Genomic DNA, 18,632 nt, shown 5'->3' with positions numbered 1-18,632 from the left:
AATGGCTGGGGGCTCTGCTCCTTTCCTCCAGGGGCTTTCCTTCCTGCCCTGCTCAGGCTGCCTCAGCAGGAAATGTGTGATTTATTGATGGATATTGCACAGCTCCAGCCTCCCCGTTTGCCTGGTGCTGCCAGGAGGGAACAGAGGAGATGGGATGGGCATTCCAGTGCCAGTGGTGGGCATGGTGTGGTTTGTCATTGTTTTTAACCTGCTTGAGCTTTTCTGTCTTCCAGACAAACGAGAAGGGCCAGGTGGTGACCAAGACTGCGCTGCTTAAACAGATGGAGGAGCTGATAGAGGAGCCAGGACTGACCTGCTGCATCTGCCGGGAGGGATACAAGTTCCAGGTACTGGGAGCTAAAAGTTCTGCATAGTGGGAGCTAAAAGTTCCAGGTAGTGGGAGCTAAGAGTTCCAGGTAATGGTGATGGGAGATTGAAGTTCCAGGTGAGGGGAGACACATTTTCAGAGCCCTCTCAGCTCCTAAGGGGACTTGCCACTCTCTGGTTGCACAAGTGCTGACGCTGGAGGATCAGGAAGTCTCAGGGCTGGTTCTTCAGATCAGTAATTGCAGAGGTGGCTGGGGAAGGGAAGTGTGTTTTCAGTGAAAGCTGAAAAAACACAGGGCCAGTTTAAGTTTGAGGTTGGTATCAATGCAAGGAACCCCAAAATGGGGACTAGCGTGCTCTGACTCTGTGATTCAGTTGAACAAATGCTTTATTAAGCTATATAATATTATACTACATACTATACTATACTAAAGAAAAACCTGTGACCCTTTCCAACAGTCACAACACAGCTTTGACCTAATTGGTCAGTCAGTCAAAACAACCATCACCAGTGTCCAATTAACAAATCCCTTTTCAGTAAACAATCTGCATAACAGATTCCCACATGTGCCAAACAACAGATGCAGCAAGTGAAGATAAGAATTGTTTTCTTCTTTCTCTGAGCTTTCTCCAGCAAAAATCTTGGGAGAGAGAATTATGTCTCTGTTCAAAGAATGTGTGAATACAACAAGGTTGGGAGTGGAAGAGGTTCAATTCAGTGTGGTGTGGAAAGAGCAGGAGAGTTGCAGAGCTTGCTAATGGAGCTGTGGGGTGGAAAGAGCAGGAGATGAGTAGCAGAGCTTGCTAAGGCAGCTGTGGGGTGGAAAGAGCAGGAGATGAGTAGCAGAGCATGCTAAGGCAGCTGTGTGTCTTGCAGCCCACCAAGGTGCTGGGGATTTACACCTTCACCAAGCGCGTGGCGCTCGAGGAGTTTGAGAACAAGCCCCGCAAGCAGCAGGGCTACAGCACCGTGTCCCACTTCAACATTGTGCACTATGACTGCCACCTGGCAGCTGTCAGGTATGTGCCCACGGCCACACAGCCCCTCTCCAGGGCTGGAGGCCTTTCCAGGTGCTTTGGGATCACTGTGGGACTCTGGGTGGGCTGGGTTGGGTTGTTGATCGCTTTGCAGGGCTTCTCCATCTCCATGCCTGCTTTAACACTGCTCAGCCCTGGACTCTGCCAGGTCCAGCATTGAGAGAAGGTGTGGAATTGTCATTTTGGGGGTGTTTCCTTAGACAAAAGCTTGCATCCTGCTGACTTGCCTGGTGTGCTCTGTCTCTTTGTGCAGGCTCGCTCGGGGCCGCGAGGAGTGGGAGAGTGCAGCCCTGCAGAATGCCAACACCAAGTGCAATGGGCTCCTGCCAGTGTGGGGGCCCCACGTGCCAGAGTCTGCTTTTGCCACGTGCTTGGCACGGTGAGTACAGACAGGTTCTTCCCCAGCTGGTTGCATCTGGCTGAGTCAGATCCTTCCTTGCCACACACTCCCCTGAAATCCTGGGATCAGAGGTGGTGCAGCTGAATCTTGGTGAAACGGAGCCATTTCAGGTTCTACCATCTCCTAAAAAAGTGCACGTGTCTGTTTGCTCCTTGGCTTCATGTAAATAATGTCAGAGCCTCCTTAGCCCCCAGTCATAGCTGAAGATGCAGTGTTGATTCATTTGTGCCCAGTGAGCCCCTACTGTACCAAAGAAACCTTCTGACACAGTGGATTCCCTGGTGTAGATTTCCAGACTTTTCTTGGATGGTACTGAGGTACTTGAGCACCTGTCTGGAGCAGATGGAGCTGCTGATGTCAGGATTCTGCTTTATCTTTACCTTGTGCTGGGTTTGTAATGTCATATTAGAAATTTTAAACCTGACAGGGGGTAGATTTAGATCAGATATTGGGAAGAAAGTCTTCCCTGTGACAAGGGAAGGCAAGATGCCCAGAGAGGTTATGGGTGCCCCATATCTGGAAGTGTCCAAGGCCAGGGTGAGTGGGGTTTGGAACAACCTGGGACAGTGGAAGGTGTCCCTGCCATGGAAGGGGTTGGGACTGGATAATCTTTATTGTCCCCAACTGAAACCATTCTGTGGAATCAACAGTGGCAACATCCTGGAAGCATTTCAGCCAGGAGCTGTATCCCAGGTCCTGGGCATGGGAAAACAGTATTGATGTGTGGACAGATACCTGCAGCTGGAATTGGATTTGAGTGAGCTGAAAGCCTCCCTTTGGGGAGGTTACTCCAAGGTAGCAGGGCTGCCTGTGTGAGTTTCTGTGCCATGCTGGCTGTGCTGTGGCAGCAGCAGCTCTGAAATCCCCCTGCTGTTCTTCAGCCCAGCACAAACCTGCAGGAGGGGCTGTGCTGGGGCAGCAGCAGCTCTCTGAAGGCCCCCTGGTGTTTTCAGCCCAACACAAACCTGCAGGAGGGGCTGTGCTGGGGCAGCAGCAGCTCTGAAATCCCCCTGGTATTTTCAGCCCAACACAAACCTGCAGGAGGGGCTGTGCTGGGGCAGGAACAGCTCTCTCAAATTCCCCTGCTGATTTTCATCCCAACACAAACCTGCAGGAGGGGCTGTGCTGTGGCAGCAGCAGCTCTCTGCAATCCCCCTGGGTTTTGCAGCCCAACACAAACCTGCAGGAGGGGCTGTGCCGTGGCAGCAGCAGCTCTCTGAAGGCCCCCTGGTGTTTTTCAGGCACAACACGTACCTGCAGGAGTGCACGGGGCAGAGGGAGCCCACGTACCAGCTGAACGTGCACGACATCAAGCTGCTGTTCCTGCGCTTCGCCATGGAGCAGTCGTTCAGCATCGACACCGGGGGCGGCGGCCGCGAGAGCAACATCCACCTCATCCCCTACATCATCCACACCGTGCTCTACGTGCTCAACACGTCAGTGCCACCCCTGCCACCCCCCCCAGCTCTGCACGGGCCAGCACAGATGGGAAATCACATCCAGTGTTGGGAGGGTTGCGCATCCTGAGCGGGTTGTTAAGGATTTGCATTGTTGGGAGTGAAGCCTGGACATGCCGGATAACAGGGAACCTATTGAGTAAAAGCAATTGGGAATTAGCTTCTCTTTCCATTCTAGATGTAATTATTACCTCTGGGGTGAGCAACAGGGTTATTACATTAAAGAAACTCTGCCAGCTTAATTTTCTCCTGAGCAGGCAGAAGAGACACTGCGATGAAATAATTGTTAGTTGAAAACTTAACCCTGATACAGTTTTATCCAGTGTTCAAATAACACAGGTTTGTTTCCAGATTTGACATCCTGGAGGAGGGTTCAGGTCCACCAGATTTTCCTGATATTTTCAATTTTTTTGGGAGGTTACCATTATTATTTTTGTCAATAAGCAGCAGTGCATTGGCACTGCACTGAGGCTGTGTGGCCACATCCATGGGCACCCAGATGCTTTGGAATACATGAGCTGGTTCAGATCCTGCAGAAATGGGCTGCCCATGTCTATCCTCTACTGGAGGAGTTAGATATTAGTTAGTAATACTAATTAGATGAGGATATAAATATTAAAATACACACCAAGGTCACTCCAAATGCAGTGCAGTGAAATCCCTCTCACTTTCCCGCCTGGAACTAATCAAGGTTTTGGCTGTAATACAATTTGTCTTTTGTTTTTAATATCTATCTCCAGATCCCTGTGCTATTGTTTTCCCAATCCTTTGGGAGACAAATAAATGGAACTATTTGTTTCATCTTGTTAGGCTGCTGTTGGCACCACAGAGCCCAGAACCCGCTGGGCAGACGTGGAAAAAAAAAGCCTTCTGTACTTCCCAGACAGAATTTTTAATATTAAATGGAGAAAATAAAGAGCTACTACTTGGCTCCCAGCTGCATCTTTTAGCAGATGAAAAGGTCACACAGCCCTGACAGCTTCATCTGCTGGGATGCTGCTTGATGCCTGACAGGGAGGGTTTATCTCACTGCAGAGTCCCAGGTCTGGCCTGGCTGGCGGCCTCTGCCTGCTGCAGGAGAGCCACACATGTGGCAAAGGGTGATGCAGCTTCCCAAAGTCTCCTGTGACACGTGCTTTGCACTGTCACCCCTGGGCTGTCAGGACTCCTGGGATGCTGGAGCTCTGAGGGAAAGGAGGAAAAGGATAAAATATTTATATAAGCTGGCAGTAAAGTGCAGTGTCTTTAGGTTTGAATTTGGCCTGTGTCTTCCCTGGGGTTGCTTTTGCAGTAGAGGAATTTTATAAATGGATCCAGGTGTGGCTGCAGGAGCTGCAGTGGCTGTGGGGTGTCCCATGGGAGTTGGCACCACTCATCTTTTTCTCAGAAAAGGGGAATATTCCTCTACAGTGGTGTTACCTTCCATGGGGCACTGGCAGCTGTTTGGCAAACCTTTAGTGCCACCCACAACTCCAAGGAAAATGTGTTTGCTTCACTGGGAAAAGGTCCTCAGCCAGGGAGGAGTTTGGAGGAAGCTGATGGTGCCCACTGAGAGAAAATGTTTAACCAGGGATGAGTTTGGGGGAAGCTGGTGGTGCCCACTGGGAGAAAATCCTTAACCAGGGGAAGAATTTGGGAAGAGCTGGTGGTGCCCACTGAGAGAAAATCTTTAACCAGGGGAAGAATTTAGGAAAAGCTGGTGGTGCCCACTGGGAACAAAGCCTTAGCCAGGGGGTGGATTTGGGGTAAGCTGGTGGTGCCCAGCTGTCTGCCTGTGCAGGGGCAGCACCCAGGGCTCCAGGGGGGCAGAGGCTGAGCCCCCTGGAGCTGGGGAGCACAGGCTGAGCCCCTGGAGCTGGAGCTGAGCCCCTGAAGCTGAGCCCAGGCTGAGCCCCTGGAGCTGGAGCTGGGGAGCACAGGCTGAGCCCCTGGAGCTGAGCTGAGCCCCTGGAGCTGAGCTGAGCCCCTGGAGCTGGAGCTGAGCCCCTGGAGCTGAGCTGAGCCCCTGGAGCTGGAGCTGAGCCCCTGGAGCTGAGCTGAGCCCCTGGAGCTGGAGCTCAGCCCCTGGAGCTGAGCCCCTGGAGCTGAGCTGAGCCCCTGGAGCTGGAGCTGAGCCCCTGGAGCTGGAGCTGAGCCCCTGGAGCTGAGCCCCTGGAGCTGGAGCTGAGCCCCTGGAGCTGAGCACAAGCTGAGCCCCTGGAGCTGGGGAGCACAGGCTCAGCCCCTGGAGCTGAGCTGAGCCCCTGGAGCTGGAGCTCAGCCCCTGGAGCTGAGCACAAGCTGAGCCCCTGGAGCTGGAGCTGAGCCCCTGGAGCTGAGCAGCCTCTGAGGCTCTCTGTGTGTTGCAGGACCCGGGCGACGTCGCGGGAGGAGAAGAACCTGCAGAGCTTCCTGGAGCAGCCCCGGGAGAAGTGGGTGGAGAGCGCCTTCGAGGTGGACGGGCCCCACTACTACACCGTGCTGGCCCTGCACGTGTGTCCCCCCGAGCGCTGGCGCGCCATCCGCGGGGACATCCTGCGCCGCCTGCTCGTCACCGCCCACGCGCGCGTGGTGTCCCCGGGAGGGGCCAGCAGGTCAGTGCCACCCCGGCTGGGCACAGCACGGAGCACCATGGGCACTGGCACAGGCACAGAGCCACTGGGGTCACTGTCACAGAGCCACTGGGGTCACTGTCACAGAGCACCATGGGCACTGGAACAGGCACAGAGCCACTCGTGTCACTGTCACAGAGCCACTGGGGTCATTGTCACAGAGGCACTCGTGTCACTGGCACAGGGCTTATGTCACTGGCACAGGCACAGAGCCACTCGTGTCACTGTCACAGAGCCCCATGGGGCACAGGCACAGAGCACCATGGGCACTGGAACAGGCACAGAGCCACTGGGGTCACTGTCACAGAGCCACTGGGATCACTGTCACAGAGGCACTCGTGTCACTGTCACAGAGCCACTGGGGTCACTGGCACTGGCACAGAGCCACTCGTGTCACTGGCATAGAACCACTGGGGTCACTGTCACAGAGCCCCACAGGCACTGGCACTGGCACAGTCTCTCGTGTCACTGGCATAGAACCACTGGGGTCCCTGTCACAGAGCCCCACAGGCCACTGGCACTGTCACAGAGCCACTCGTGTTATTGTTACACCTGCCCATGTCACCGTCACAGAGCCCCACGGGGCACAGGCACTGAGCCACTCATGTCGCTGGCACACCCACTCATGTCACCGTCAGAGAGCCACTTGCATCACTGTCACAGAGCCACTTGTGTCATTGTCACACCCACTTGTGTCATGTTGCACCCACTCATGTCACTGTCACAGAGCCACTGGGGTCACTGTCAGAGAGCCACTTGTGTCACCATCACAGAGCCACTGGGGTCCCTGTCACACCCACTCCTGCCATTGTCACAGAGCCACTTGTGTTACTTTCACAGAGCCACTCGTGTCACTGTCACATTCACTGGTGTCACTGTCCCACCTGTTCATGTCACAGCCCCACTCACAGCCGATGGAGTGTGTGTAGTTTACACCAGGTTTTAGCCCCTCTGAGTAACCTTTGCACTCGGGGTTGTGGAGCTGCACAGTCCCAGCCTGGCTTGGGAGGGACCCTGAAACCCCCTCAGTGCCACCCCCTGCCATGGCCTGGGGACACCCCCAGAGCCCAGGGACACCCAGGGACAGCCCAGGGACACCAGCACAGCCCAGGGACACCAGCACAGCCCAGGGACACCAGCACAGCCCAGGGACAGCCAGCACAGCCCAGGGACACCAGCACAGCCCAGGGACAGCCAGCACAGCCCAGGGACACCCCCAGAGCCCAGGGACACCCCAACAGCCCAGGGACACCCCAACAGCCCAGGGACATCCCCAGCACAGCCCAGGTTGCTCCCAGCCCTGCCCAGCCTGGCCCTGAGTGGCTGCAGCTGCCCCCCAGGGCTGCTCTGAGCAGGAGATTTCATTCTGGAGTGGATCAATGAGCTGATCCCTGGAAATGAAGCTTTTCCCTCTTCCTCCCCCAGCTCAGCACTCAGCCATGAGCTGTCTGAGCTGTGCCTCATCCCTGTTTGCCTCCCTAAGGAAGCTCCTTCTGGGCCCTTTTGATCAGTGCTCCAGCCTCCCTCAAATAGAAAAATAGAAATAGAAGTCAAATGGCATTGCTTTTTAAAAAGAAAAAAATCAATAGCAGCTGTCAGGCACTTGAAGCACAAGAATAAGTGGCTGTGCCTGCCTGACAAAGGCACAATATTGCCAGAGAGGGAAAGGGAATTCCAGTTTCTGAAAGGATGATTTGAAATAGCTGTCATAATTAGGAATCAATTCATTATTATTCTAAGTCGCCTTAAAGGGCATTTCTATGCTGATGACATTAATTAGGTGTTTGATAAAGTCATTCCATTGTAGTTGCACAAACCCAGCATGAACCAGTGCTCGTGGAAAAGGCAGAGAGCCCTGGAAGGGCTCCTCCATTGATCCCTGTGCTGCTTTCAGCCTCCCCTGGCTCCTGTTTCCCATTTCCTGGGGGTCTGACAGAGCCAGGGCATGGCCTGCAGCCTCAGGGGGTGCAGCAGAGCTAAGGCCAGGGTGGGTTTGCTGCTTTTTAAACCTCCCTGGATGTTCTGTTCCTTCCCCAAGCACAGGTGCTGCAATAAAAGCACGCTGGAACAGACAGAGCCTGGAACTTCCAGCTAAAGCATCCAATGTCTGGAATTTCAGGGGAGCACACTCAGAAACAGTGCTCAGGAATTATGTCAAGGTTTATTCAAGGGCTTTCTTTAATCTCTGCAGACTAAGGGAGCACAAAGCCTCCCTCTGATAAAGCCTCTCAGAAACAGCAATATGGCAGTTCTGATTTCCAAGCTCTGTGCTTATTTATTCTTGTGGAAAATCAGGAAGAGGGTGATGGATGGTGAAAGGCTCTGCAGATAAGTGCCAATATCTTGAATTTGTAGGCTGAGGCAGAGAGGAAGCCACTGCTCTGACACCAGGGTAATGTCTGCATGCAAAGCATTAAAATTAGCATTCCGTGTTCAGGGTGTTGGCTGGGAGCAGCTCCATTCCCAGAGCACTGGGGTGAGGGCTGGGGACACCCAAGGACTCACTGCTACCTGTGCATCTTAAAAAGGGACAGCAACCACTGCAGGAACCCCAGAGCATCTTAAACAGGGACAGGAACAACTGCAGGGACCCCAGTGCATCTTAAAAAGGGACAGCAACCACTGCAGGAACCCCAGAGCATCTTAAAAAGGGACAGGAACAACTGCAGGAACATCCAGAGCATCTTAAAAAGGGACAGGAACAACTGCAGGAACCACAGAGCATCTTAAAAAGGGACAGGAACCCCCAAGAATATCTCAGAAAGGAACAGGAGTCACTTCAGGGACCCCAGAGCATCTTTAAAAGGGACAGGAACCACTGCAGGAACCCCCAGTGAGGGGTTTTTTTCTCCAAGAAGCTGAGGATCTGCTGATCTGAACCCTCCTGTAAATGCTGGGAAGGGCAGGAGGGCTCTCGTTCCCTCATCCCAAGGCAGCAAATCCCACCCCTGGGGAGGTGCCCATGCAGCTCCTCAGCTGGGCCAGCCAGGGTCACAGATTTGGGGAGAATTGAGCCAAAAAGGGCTTCTGGCTCTGCCAGGAGGGTGGAACCACAGGAACCAGGGGGAGATGTTCAGCACCTCCCTTGTTTTGGAAATACTTCCTATTTAAACCCAGAGATGAAATTCCCAGAATGGATCCCAATTCTGGGATTTTGTAAATACAATTTACAGATCCCAAAGAAGTGATTCATGCATTTATTGTTACTGAACCACAAATTCTGGCTAAAAAAATGCTGGTTTTCAGTGTAGCTTTCATCTGGAATTGGGAGGAAAAGCCCATTTTGGTTGTTTTCCCTTTGCTCCCCACTGTGCCCTCTCTCACACACCCCAGAGGGAAGGCAGGCTTGCCCAGAGTGTGGCTTTGGCTTTGTCCTGTCCAGCTGCAGGAGTGAACCCAGCAGCTCCTGCATGGAGCAGCTGCTCCTCAAGGTAACTCCCAGCCCTAACCCACAAGGGCCTTTTAGTTTTCAATTAAAGGAGCAGACTGCAATTAGATCAAACCCATTGACATGAAAGGAGAAGTCTGGCTTGCAGGATTTGGGAGGCCAGAATTAGCCTCGCTCGGAATTCTCTTCATCCCGTGGAAATTTAGTCACCTTTACTAATTGGTTTTCCTTTAAATAATTAAGCTGAGCTGCCTGAGCAGGCTGCCACCTACTCAGATGTCTGTTTTAAGGCACACACACACAAACTGAGCCTTTTAATAAGAGCAGCACAATGTTCATTTTTTTCCCCGGAAAAGCCCAGGCTGGGGCAGTTGCAGTGGGAGCTCCTGTTTGTGTTGTGACTCCTGCGTGCACAAAAAATGGATTTTTGTTTTTCCAAAGCTCTGGAGTGTTGAGCAGGAAGCAGCACATGATGGGGCAGATGTACCTGAGCAGCACAGGCACAGAAATTCCAAAGCTGTGAGAGCTGCTGGCAGGAGGCTCCTCCTTGCCAGAACCTGTTTGTGATTAATCCTGCAGACTTTGGGAGCTGCTGTCCCAGCACAGCTCTGCACCTTTTAGGGCATTCCTGCTGCTCCAAACCCAGGTGCTGGATTTCCAGAAGTCCTTTCCTGGCAGGAGAATAACCAAGGATATATTAAATGGAAAATCCTCCATTTCTTCTAGGACAAGAGATTTCCCTCAGAGTCTTGCAGAAATGCTTTTATGAGTTGGAAGCACAAAGCTGTTGTGTCATTGCTACCCCCTGGATTTGGTCATTCCTTCAGGAATCTGCTGCAGTGACACACAAACAAGGGCTGTACATTGTTTTTTCCCATTTTGCTGTTGATTTCCTGTATAGTCTCAGCCCTTCAGTTCCTCTGTGCTCATTTCCCTGCTTGGAAGGGGGTTTGGCTGGCAGAGCTGCCCTGGAGCAGAGGGGGAGCCCAGAGAGCCCCAGGTGCCCAAAGCTGCCTGGAACACCCAGCCAGGCTCACTGAGAGCCCTCCCTGCTGTCACTGCTGGGCTCTGGCTGCTCCAGGGGGTACCAAAGCCCCATGAGCTTGGGTTTGTTGTTGCTGGAATGGCTCCCAATGTATTAGAAAGTCTCTTTTTCCCAGCCCCATGCTCAAAGAAAAAGTCGAGATTCCTCAGCTCTGCTTTTCAAGGTTGTTTATTTTCTCTTATCTGTTCCATTCTTTCTCTGACCTGCTGAGATCTGCCCAGCAGGTCAGTTTGTGGCACAGTGACACCCTTGTGGTGGTGTTGGCTTTTTATACTAAGAACTACATGTACTTAATTTACAATAATTTTCCAATACCTATCACCTATGTTAGACAGTCTGTCTCTATTCTAAACAAATCAAACAGTGTCACCATCCCAGCAGAAGATGGAGGACAAGAAGAAGGAGAAAGACAGGACATGCCCAGCTTCTTGAACCCCCATTCTAAAAACCCCAACATTCTACTTTTTCATCTTGTGATAAACTCACTATCATTCTCTTCAAACCTTTGTGGCTTGTACATCTTCATACAAAGTTGGTGATTGTTTCCATGGGCTAAAACCAAAGGCACGGGTGTTGGTGACTCTGTGCCAAGGTCTCTGAGCCCCTGCCAGGGTCTGGAGCCTCCAGGGCAGCCAGAGGGGTGCCCTGGGTTCCCCACCATGACAGAATGGTTATCTGAGTGATAACTGGCCTGCTTTCCCTCCCCAGGCTGACAGACAAGGCAGTGAAGGAATACGCCACGTACCGCTCGGGGCTGCTCTTCTGGGCCCTCGTGGATCTCATCTACAACATGTTCAAGGTAAGGAGAGCCTGCAGCTCCTCTGCAGCACCTCCAGCTCAGCCCCACTTCAGCTTTCCTACCTGAGCCATGCCATGAGCTTGGAATAGAAATCAAAATTTGAAACTCTGTTCTCCAAGGTCCTTGGGAACGAACCTTCACAGGATCCCAGCATGGTTTGGGTGGGAAGGGACCTTAAAGCTCATTCAGTGCCACCCCTGCCATGGCAGGGACACCCCCACTGTCCCAGGTGCTCCCAGCCCTGCCCAGCCTGGCCTTGGGCACTGCCAGGGATCCAGGGGCAGCCCCAGCTGCTCTGGGCACCCTGTGCCAGGGCCTGCCCACCCTGCCAGGGAAGGGTTTTTCCTTCTTTTCCTTCTTCACCTTGTAAAAGCAGAAAGGCCACCAGAAGCTGCCTGTGCTCATTGCAGCCCTTGCAGTTCAGTAGCTGAAGAACTGAGAGGCTCCTCCAGCTGGCAGCACTCCTGTTCTGTGTATTTATTTACTTTTCCTGTTCATTGTTTATGGAAGGAAGGACATTCCAGGCCCTGCCAAGGTAATGGGTGAGAAGGGAGCCAGGGACAGACAGAAACCTGCAGCTTGCAGAGAGGGCTCAGTGCTGAGGGTGAGAGAATGCCTGGGGCCTTGTTTCATCCTGCAGAAAAGGATCATGAAGTTGCAGTCGGGGAATTTCCTCCTCTCTTGGTTGTTTGCAGGAGCCAGGGATGGAAATCCAGGAGCAATGAGAGAAGGCACCAGGGTTTGCAGTAATTTTTTTTTTTTTAATTAACTCATTCTTTTGGCCTGATTTGGTGTGTTTGTGCCCTGCCAGAAGGTGCCTACCAGTAACACAGAGGGAGGCTGGTCCTTCTCTCTGGCTGAGTTCATCAGACACAACGACATGCCCATCCACGAGGCTGCAGACAAGGCCCTGAAAACCTTCCAGGAGGAGTTCATGCCAGTGGAAACGTTTTCTGAGTTTTTGGATGTGGCTGGTGAGTGTTTGCCTGACCTTTTATAGGCTGCCTTGTGCAGCTGGTGAGTGCAGCCAGCAGCATTCCTGACACTGCTGCAGCTCCTGGGGAGGGGAAGGGAGAGGAGGATCAGGGTCCCAAACTGCTGGGACACACACCTGAGGCAGGAGAACCTCCCCCTGCCTGTGACACATCTGGAGCACAGCTGGAGGCTGGTTTGGGGGTTCTGGGGCTGCTGAGCAGATGGGACCTGCAGCAGGTGGGTGCAGCCAGAGCTGCTCCCCCTGGCTTTTGGTGCCTCCAGGAGTCAGGAGATGCTGAAAACCTGCAGGGAAGCTGGAGCTGCTCTTTCCTCTCTCACAACCTGCCCCAGGCCAGTCTGTCACTGCCCAGCACAGGGAGCAGAGCTGGGGAGCCCCAGAGCAGCTCTATTGGATTCAGTGCTTGATTCAATTCACATTTCAGTCCCTCCTGCTCGTGCACCCAGCAGGGTCTGCCCTGCTCGTGTCCAGCCCTAAAATAACCCTGCAGCTGTCAGTGCCTCACACAGGGCCCAGCACAGGTCCCTGGGCAGGACCAACAGGGGCTGATCCTTCTCTTTTGCCTTCTTCTGTTCAAAGGACTCTTGTCAGAAATCAATGACCCCGACAGCTTCCTGCAGGACCTCCTGAACTCCATCCCCTGAGCTGCCAGCACGGAGAAGCTTTGGGCACTGCTTGCCTTCCACCCTCTGTGTCCCTCCTCGTGCAGTCTGTCCCTTTCCCAAGGAGTGCTGCAGTTTTTTGTTGGAATATTTTTTGTTTTGTTTTCCTTTTATTTTTTTGTTTTGTTTTGTTTTTTATTTTCTACAATTTTTTCTTCATGGAGTGATTTGAAATTTAGATTTGTTTTATCTTGTGTTTCAGCGCTTCTATCTGTAAAGCCTTGTGCATTCAAAGCTGTTTGAAAGAACTTGTACAGAGAGGAATCCAAACCAGTAAATCCTAATGCTTTAGTGTGCACCTCTTTGAAGTTAAATAAACAGAACAAATGGGTAAGATGGGCTTGAGTAGTGCTTGAAACACCTTGTCAAGGTGTTCCTCACATTTCCCTGTAGAACTGCTGCTCTGTCCAGCTCTGGGAGCCCCAGGGAGCAGCTGGGCACTGCCTGCAGCCCTGGCAGGGTCTGAGCGGGGCTGGAGCCTCAGGGCCCTGCAAGGAGCCTTCCCTTCCCTTCCCTTCCCTTCCCTTCCCTTCCCTTCCCTTCCCTTCCCTTCCCTTCCCTTCCCTTCCCTTCCCTTCCCTTCCCTTCCCTTCCCTTCCCTTCCCTTCCCAAACCTTCCCAAACCTTCCCAAACCTTCCCAAACCTTCCCAAACCTTCCCAAACCTTCCCTTCCCAAACCTTCCCTTCCTCAGTTCTGCTGACACCTGGTGAGGCTGCAATCCAATAAAGCTTCCCTGGCTTCCTCATCTCTGTTTGAACTTGAATTCCCCAGCACAGCCCCAGCCCAGAAATAACAATAATAACAATGATAATAATAATTTAGAGGCTGAATAACTCCCCAGCCCTTTGGTGTCTGGTGTTGGTGCTGGGATTGGCAATTAGCAGAAGGGTGAAGGTGCAGTGTTTGTGTTCTCACCTCTGGGCTGGTGTCACCCCTGGCAGCTGCAGCTGGGCAGGAACTGCCCCAGGGCTCTGCTTGGTGCCCACAGGGGCTGGGCAGGGCTGGTGCCTCTGCCTGGCCCTGGGAGTGCAGGAGGGGCTGCTGTGGATTTGGCTCTTGGAGCAGCAGCCCTGCCCCTCTGCTGCCCTGAAGAGAGCAGAGAGCAGGCACAGCTCTGGGGGAGCCCTGCAGAGCCAACAGAACCTGCTCCAAACCGAGCTGGGCTGCTCAGGGTGGCTGGGACAGAATCACTGGGGCAGCCTGGGCAGTGCCAACAGCCCTGGGCTGCTCAGGGGGGTTTCCTTTGGCAGGAGCCAAGGGAGCCAACCCAGCTGCCCTGGGCAGCCCCAGGCTGTGGCTGCAGGCACCAGAGCCGCTCTGGCAGGCAGGAAGGGAGGCAGGAAGGCAGCCTGGTGCTCCTGCAGCTCCCACACCTTCCCCAGCCCTGTTCCACAAACGGCAGAGCCAGAACACGGTGAGGGCTCAGTCCTGACCGTGCTGAGAGCCCTGGGCAGCAGAGCCCACAGCCCAGGCTCTGGGGGCTGCTCCCAGCACGGGGGCACCTCTGGGGGCTTTGGCGCTGCCCAGGCTGCCCCAGTGACGCTGTCCCAGCCACCCTGAGCAGCCCAGCTCGGTTTGGAGCAGGTTCTGTTGGCTCTGCAGGGCTCCCCCAGAGCTGTGCCTGCTCTCTGCTGTGCTTCAGGGCAGCACAGGGGCAGGGCTGCTGCTCCAAGAGCCAAATCCACAGCAGCCCCTCCTGCACTCCCAGGGCCAGGCAGGGAGCCCAGCACAGCCCAGGCTGGGAATCCTCTTGTGGCTGTGCCCTCTTGTGCTGGCCCAGATCTCCTGTCGGATTCAGGAGCTGCAGGAGCTCCTGGCAGGCAAACCCAGGGTTCCTCCCTCAGCTGGGGCAGAGCCTCAGAGCTCCCAGCAGCACAACCTGGGCCCTGCTCAGCATCAGGGACCCTGAGGAGGCAGCACCTCAGAGGCAGCTTTGGAACTGCTCTTGCCAAAGCTCCCCAGAGCTGTCCTGGGTGCTCTGCAGAGGCCCACAGATGGATTTTGGATAATAAAGGTGGTGCAAGCAGTGGCTCCCTGCCCAGGGCTGTGGTTTAGGGCTGGAGAGAAGGTGGGAACATCCTGAGAGTGCTGGGGAGCAGAAGGGGCTGGGAGGGACTGAGGGTGACAATAACGCCCCCAGCAAGGTGGGGAGGGACAAGAACAAAGGGAAGTGCTCTGGGAAGTTCAGCTGGTCCAGGCCACACTGGGAGGCTCCAACGTTCTCAGTGCTGCACAAAGGCTCCAAAATCCCCTGGGCTGGGGCTGCGAGGTCAGCAAAGACTTTGGGGAGTTTGTGACTTTAATTAGGAATAAGAACACTGAGGGGAAATGCCTCAGAATGGTTGAAATTACTCAAAGTGATGAGCTGAGCAATGAGCTGAACAACAGAGTCAACCCCCTCTCCAAAAAAATGAATTTATTTTCCAGAGACATTATATGGGGGAAAGAAGCCCTTGGTGGTGCAGGAGAGGCTGGGTGAGCTGTGGGGTTGCTTTGAACCTGACTGTGGGCAGCAGCTCCCCGAATTTCTGACATCCCTGCGCTGGGTTGGGCTCCAGCATTTAATTAATGGGGGCTTAATTAACCGTGGGGAGAGCAGGGACCTGCTGCCCCCCGAGCTGCTGAGGTGACACAGAGCCCTGAGCTCCCCTGGCTGCTGTCCCTGCCCTGAAATTCCCTTTCCCAGCTCAGAGCCTGCCCTGCCCCTCTGCCCTCCAAACTCTCCTGTTTGTCTCTGCAATTCCCCAGAAATGTTTTCAGACCAGCAGGGCTGGAGCTGCTGCCCATAAACACAGCGAGTTCCAGTGCCACCAAACATCCCCTGGGCTTTTTCCAGTGGAGGAAAAGGAATTTCCTCCCTGGACCTGAGTCTGTGGCACCTTCCAGGACACAGCAAGACTCGAGTGGGGACACAGTGGGGACATCCTGCAGTGCCCCAGCCCTGGATGGAATCCCACATTTTCCTCCAGGTTCTGCAGGATTGATTGAAGGGCTGGCCGTGCTGCAGGAGCCTGCAGGCCCTGGGTGCACACAGGGAATCCTGCAGGGTGAATCCTGAAGGGAAATCCTGCAAGGTGAATTCTGCGTGGTAAATCCTGCAGGGTGAATCCTGCAGGGCTCCCTTCTCTCAGGTTTTGGTTGTTCATTGCTGCCCCCAGATGTGCAGGGTGTCTCTGTTTCTGTCTCTGTTTCAGCCTGCACAACTGAAGAACGAGTCTGGACTCTTCACTTTTCTGTCTTGAAGTTGTTTATTAATTCTTATCTATAAAATTCTCTTTCTGCCCAGCCAGGATCTGCTCAGCAGGGCAGCCACAGGCACTCTGTGTTGTCCTTTTATACTACAAACTACATATAACATATTTACACTTAATTCCCAATACCCATCACCTGTGTTAGACAGTGCACTTCTGCTCTAAACCAATCCCAAGGTGCCAACATCACTGCAGAAAATGGAGAACAAGAAGAAGAAGAAAGGCTGGACATGCCCAAGTTCCTCCATCTTGTCCCCATAACCCCCATACCAAAAATCCTAAAATCTACCTTTTCACCCTGTGATCATTTTGTTATTATTCTATTCAAACCTGTGTGACTTTCAGGTCCTCATGCAAAGCTGGTAATTTGCTCCAGGGGTCACAATCACATCCCCAGGTGCTCTGGGCTGTGTGCCAGGGTCTCTGAGCCCCCCAAGGGGGTCGTGGCCACTCTGGACACCCAGAGGGATGAGCTGAGCTCTGACCCCTCCCTTTGGGGCAGCCCAGGGCTGTTCCTGCTCAGGTCACAGCCCAGGGACCCTCCAGGGACACAAAGGAGCTCAAAGGCCCCAACTCCAGGCTCCCGAATTCACTCCTGCGGTGCCCAGGCAGGTCTGGAGCTGCTCTGGGGAGCCCCCATGAGAGCCCCCCTGCAGCCCCAGGAGGCTCCCCAGACACCCAGAGACCTGCTGAGGGTGGAAGGAGCCAGCCCCGGTCACGTTTCTGTTCCATGGTAGGAAAATCAGATTGGCCTCGACTCGTTTGCTGCACGGCCCCGTTCCCATCCAGGTGGGGCTGAGTCACAGCTCAGGTGTGAGGGATCAAGGATTGGGGATAAACAAACTCTGAGCTCACAGGAGGGCTGGAAAAAGGTCCTCGGTGCATTGAGGACAAAATCACCTCAGGGACGTCACCCCTGGCTCTCCAGGTTGGTGGGGAAATCCAGGGGCAGCCACCTGAACTCCAGGAATGGTCACTCCCTTCTTTCCAATAGGGAAAAATGATGATTAAATCCCTATTTCAGACTTCTTTGCAGGATTGATCCCAGCCCTTCACATCAGCAGCTGGGGAGGAACCAGCTCCAGCCCTTTATCCAAACCCTGGGATCAGCAGGGATCCCCCCTCCCAATCTGTCAGCAGGAGAAGCTTTTGGGGAAAATTCCCCATCAAATGGTGCAAAGCACACGTGGAGGGGAGGCCCCTGTGCTGTGCTTTCACCCCAGGCAGGTTGGGGACCTTCAGGCATTGTCCCCACAGAGGTTCTGGGGTGTGTGAGGAGCTCTGGATGTGCCTCTGGGAGGGTTTTATTTTCCTGGTGCTTGTTAAACTTTCCTGAGCAGGATCCTCCCGTGCTCGGTGCTGTTCCTGCAGGTCCCAGGTGTGGAGTGGGAATCACAACCTCCCTCCTGTCCCACGGGGATTTTCTCCCTCACCCACAGAGCCCAGGGGGGATCAGACACGTTCCTGCTCCCTGCTCCTCACTCCTGGATGCTGCAGAGCCTTCCTGCCCCTTCCCTTCCCCCTGGGAGCACCAGGAGCTCACAGGGCTCCAAAATGCAGAGTTTTCCTTCTGGGAAGGAGGAAAGGAATCCCCGCCCCGGCTCTCCTCAGCCTGACTCAGGCTGGTCCCTTCCCTTGGGAACTCAGCCCTGTGTGGGTGAATCACGGGGTGCAGAGCCCAGGCAAGGCCGGAGCAGCCCTGGGGACCCAGAGGTGTCCCTGGAGCTGAGGAGAGCTGGGAATGGAGGGAGAGCCCGGCCCTGCCCCTGCTGGGGCTGCTGCAGAGGGGAATGCGCTGGGATTGCTCTGCCCTGGAGAATCAGGGTAACACTGCCCTGCAGAACCAGGATAACACTGCCCTGCAGCCCTGCTCCAGTGGGTGTGTGGCATTAATCAGGGCAAATATTGAGTAGAAATTGGAAAAATTCAGGTGTTTGTGCTTTAAGCTCAGCTTTGACTTATGGAGAGAGGCTGAGCTTTAAAAATAAATCAACATCAAGAACATCATGTTTAGTCTTGGCTGCTCCTGCCAGGGATGTTGGGTCTGACTCCTTCCCCACCTTTCCCTGCCGTGCTTCCCCAAGGGAAAAAATGATTAAAACAAAAAATGATAAAAAATTATAGAAAATTAAAGGGAAAGGGAAAAAATGATAAAAAATGAACTCAAAACTCAGCTGGATTTTCCCAGCTGCTGACCACGGGGCTCTGCAGGAGGATGAAGGAGATGTTTGGATTTGGGGCAGGGCAGGGACAGCCTCTCATTAAAGGGCTCTGGGCCCGAGTGCCTCAGAGGGAGATCCCTGCCCTAGTGAAGATAACCCGATAATTGCTGTCATTAACCACAGCCCCGCTGGTGCTTTGCCAGGTGTGGTGCCAGCAGCGCCTCAGCCACCCCAGCACCTGCCCTGGGCACAGTCAGGGCTGGGATGGGGGATCGGGATGGGGAATTGGGATTGGGATGGGGGAATTGGGATGGGGAATTGGGATGGGAAAGGGCTCAGGGTGGAGCCTGGAGCCCTCTGGGCTCGGCCCCAGTGACAGCCCCGTGCTCATCCCGTGCTCAGCCCGGGTGGGTTCGGGGCTGTCCCTGCGTGTCCCGGCCCGGAGCAGTTCGAGTTTCCCAGCTCGGTGTCCGTGTTTGGGACTCCCCGGGGCTCCATCCCCGCGGCTTCTCTCGG

General features: G+C 54.1%; 1 protein-coding gene across 5 annotated transcripts in view; it reads left to right on the top strand.

Annotated features, from left to right (window-relative positions):
- The window catches only part of UBR4 (ubiquitin protein ligase E3 component n-recognin 4), a 104,008-nt gene extending 90,973 nt beyond the window's left edge, over positions 1-13,035 (top strand). For all 5 annotated transcript variants that reach the window (XM_074558732.1, XM_074558731.1, XM_074558730.1 and 2 more), the window contains 8 exons: positions 234-347; positions 1,205-1,347; positions 1,619-1,744; positions 3,007-3,201; positions 5,571-5,795; positions 10,955-11,045; positions 11,857-12,019; positions 12,619-13,035. In XM_074558732.1, the coding sequence (XP_074414833.1) occupies positions 234-347; positions 1,205-1,347; positions 1,619-1,744; positions 3,007-3,201; positions 5,571-5,795; positions 10,955-11,045; positions 11,857-12,019; positions 12,619-12,683 (1,122 nt within the window). In that variant the 3' untranslated portion in view covers positions 12,684-13,035. The remainder of the gene's footprint in view (positions 1-233; positions 348-1,204; positions 1,348-1,618; positions 1,745-3,006; positions 3,202-5,570; positions 5,796-10,954; positions 11,046-11,856; positions 12,020-12,618) is intronic.
- The last annotated feature ends 5,597 nt before the right edge of the window (positions 13,036-18,632 follow it).

Source organism: Zonotrichia albicollis, chromosome 25 (assembly GCF_047830755.1).
Source record: "Zonotrichia albicollis isolate bZonAlb1 chromosome 25, bZonAlb1.hap1, whole genome shotgun sequence".
In the NCBI taxonomy this organism is placed as follows: Eukaryota; Metazoa; Chordata; class Aves; order Passeriformes; family Passerellidae; genus Zonotrichia; species Zonotrichia albicollis.
Note: the sequence above shows the minus strand (reverse complement) of the source record. Positions and strands in the feature narration are given on the sequence as shown.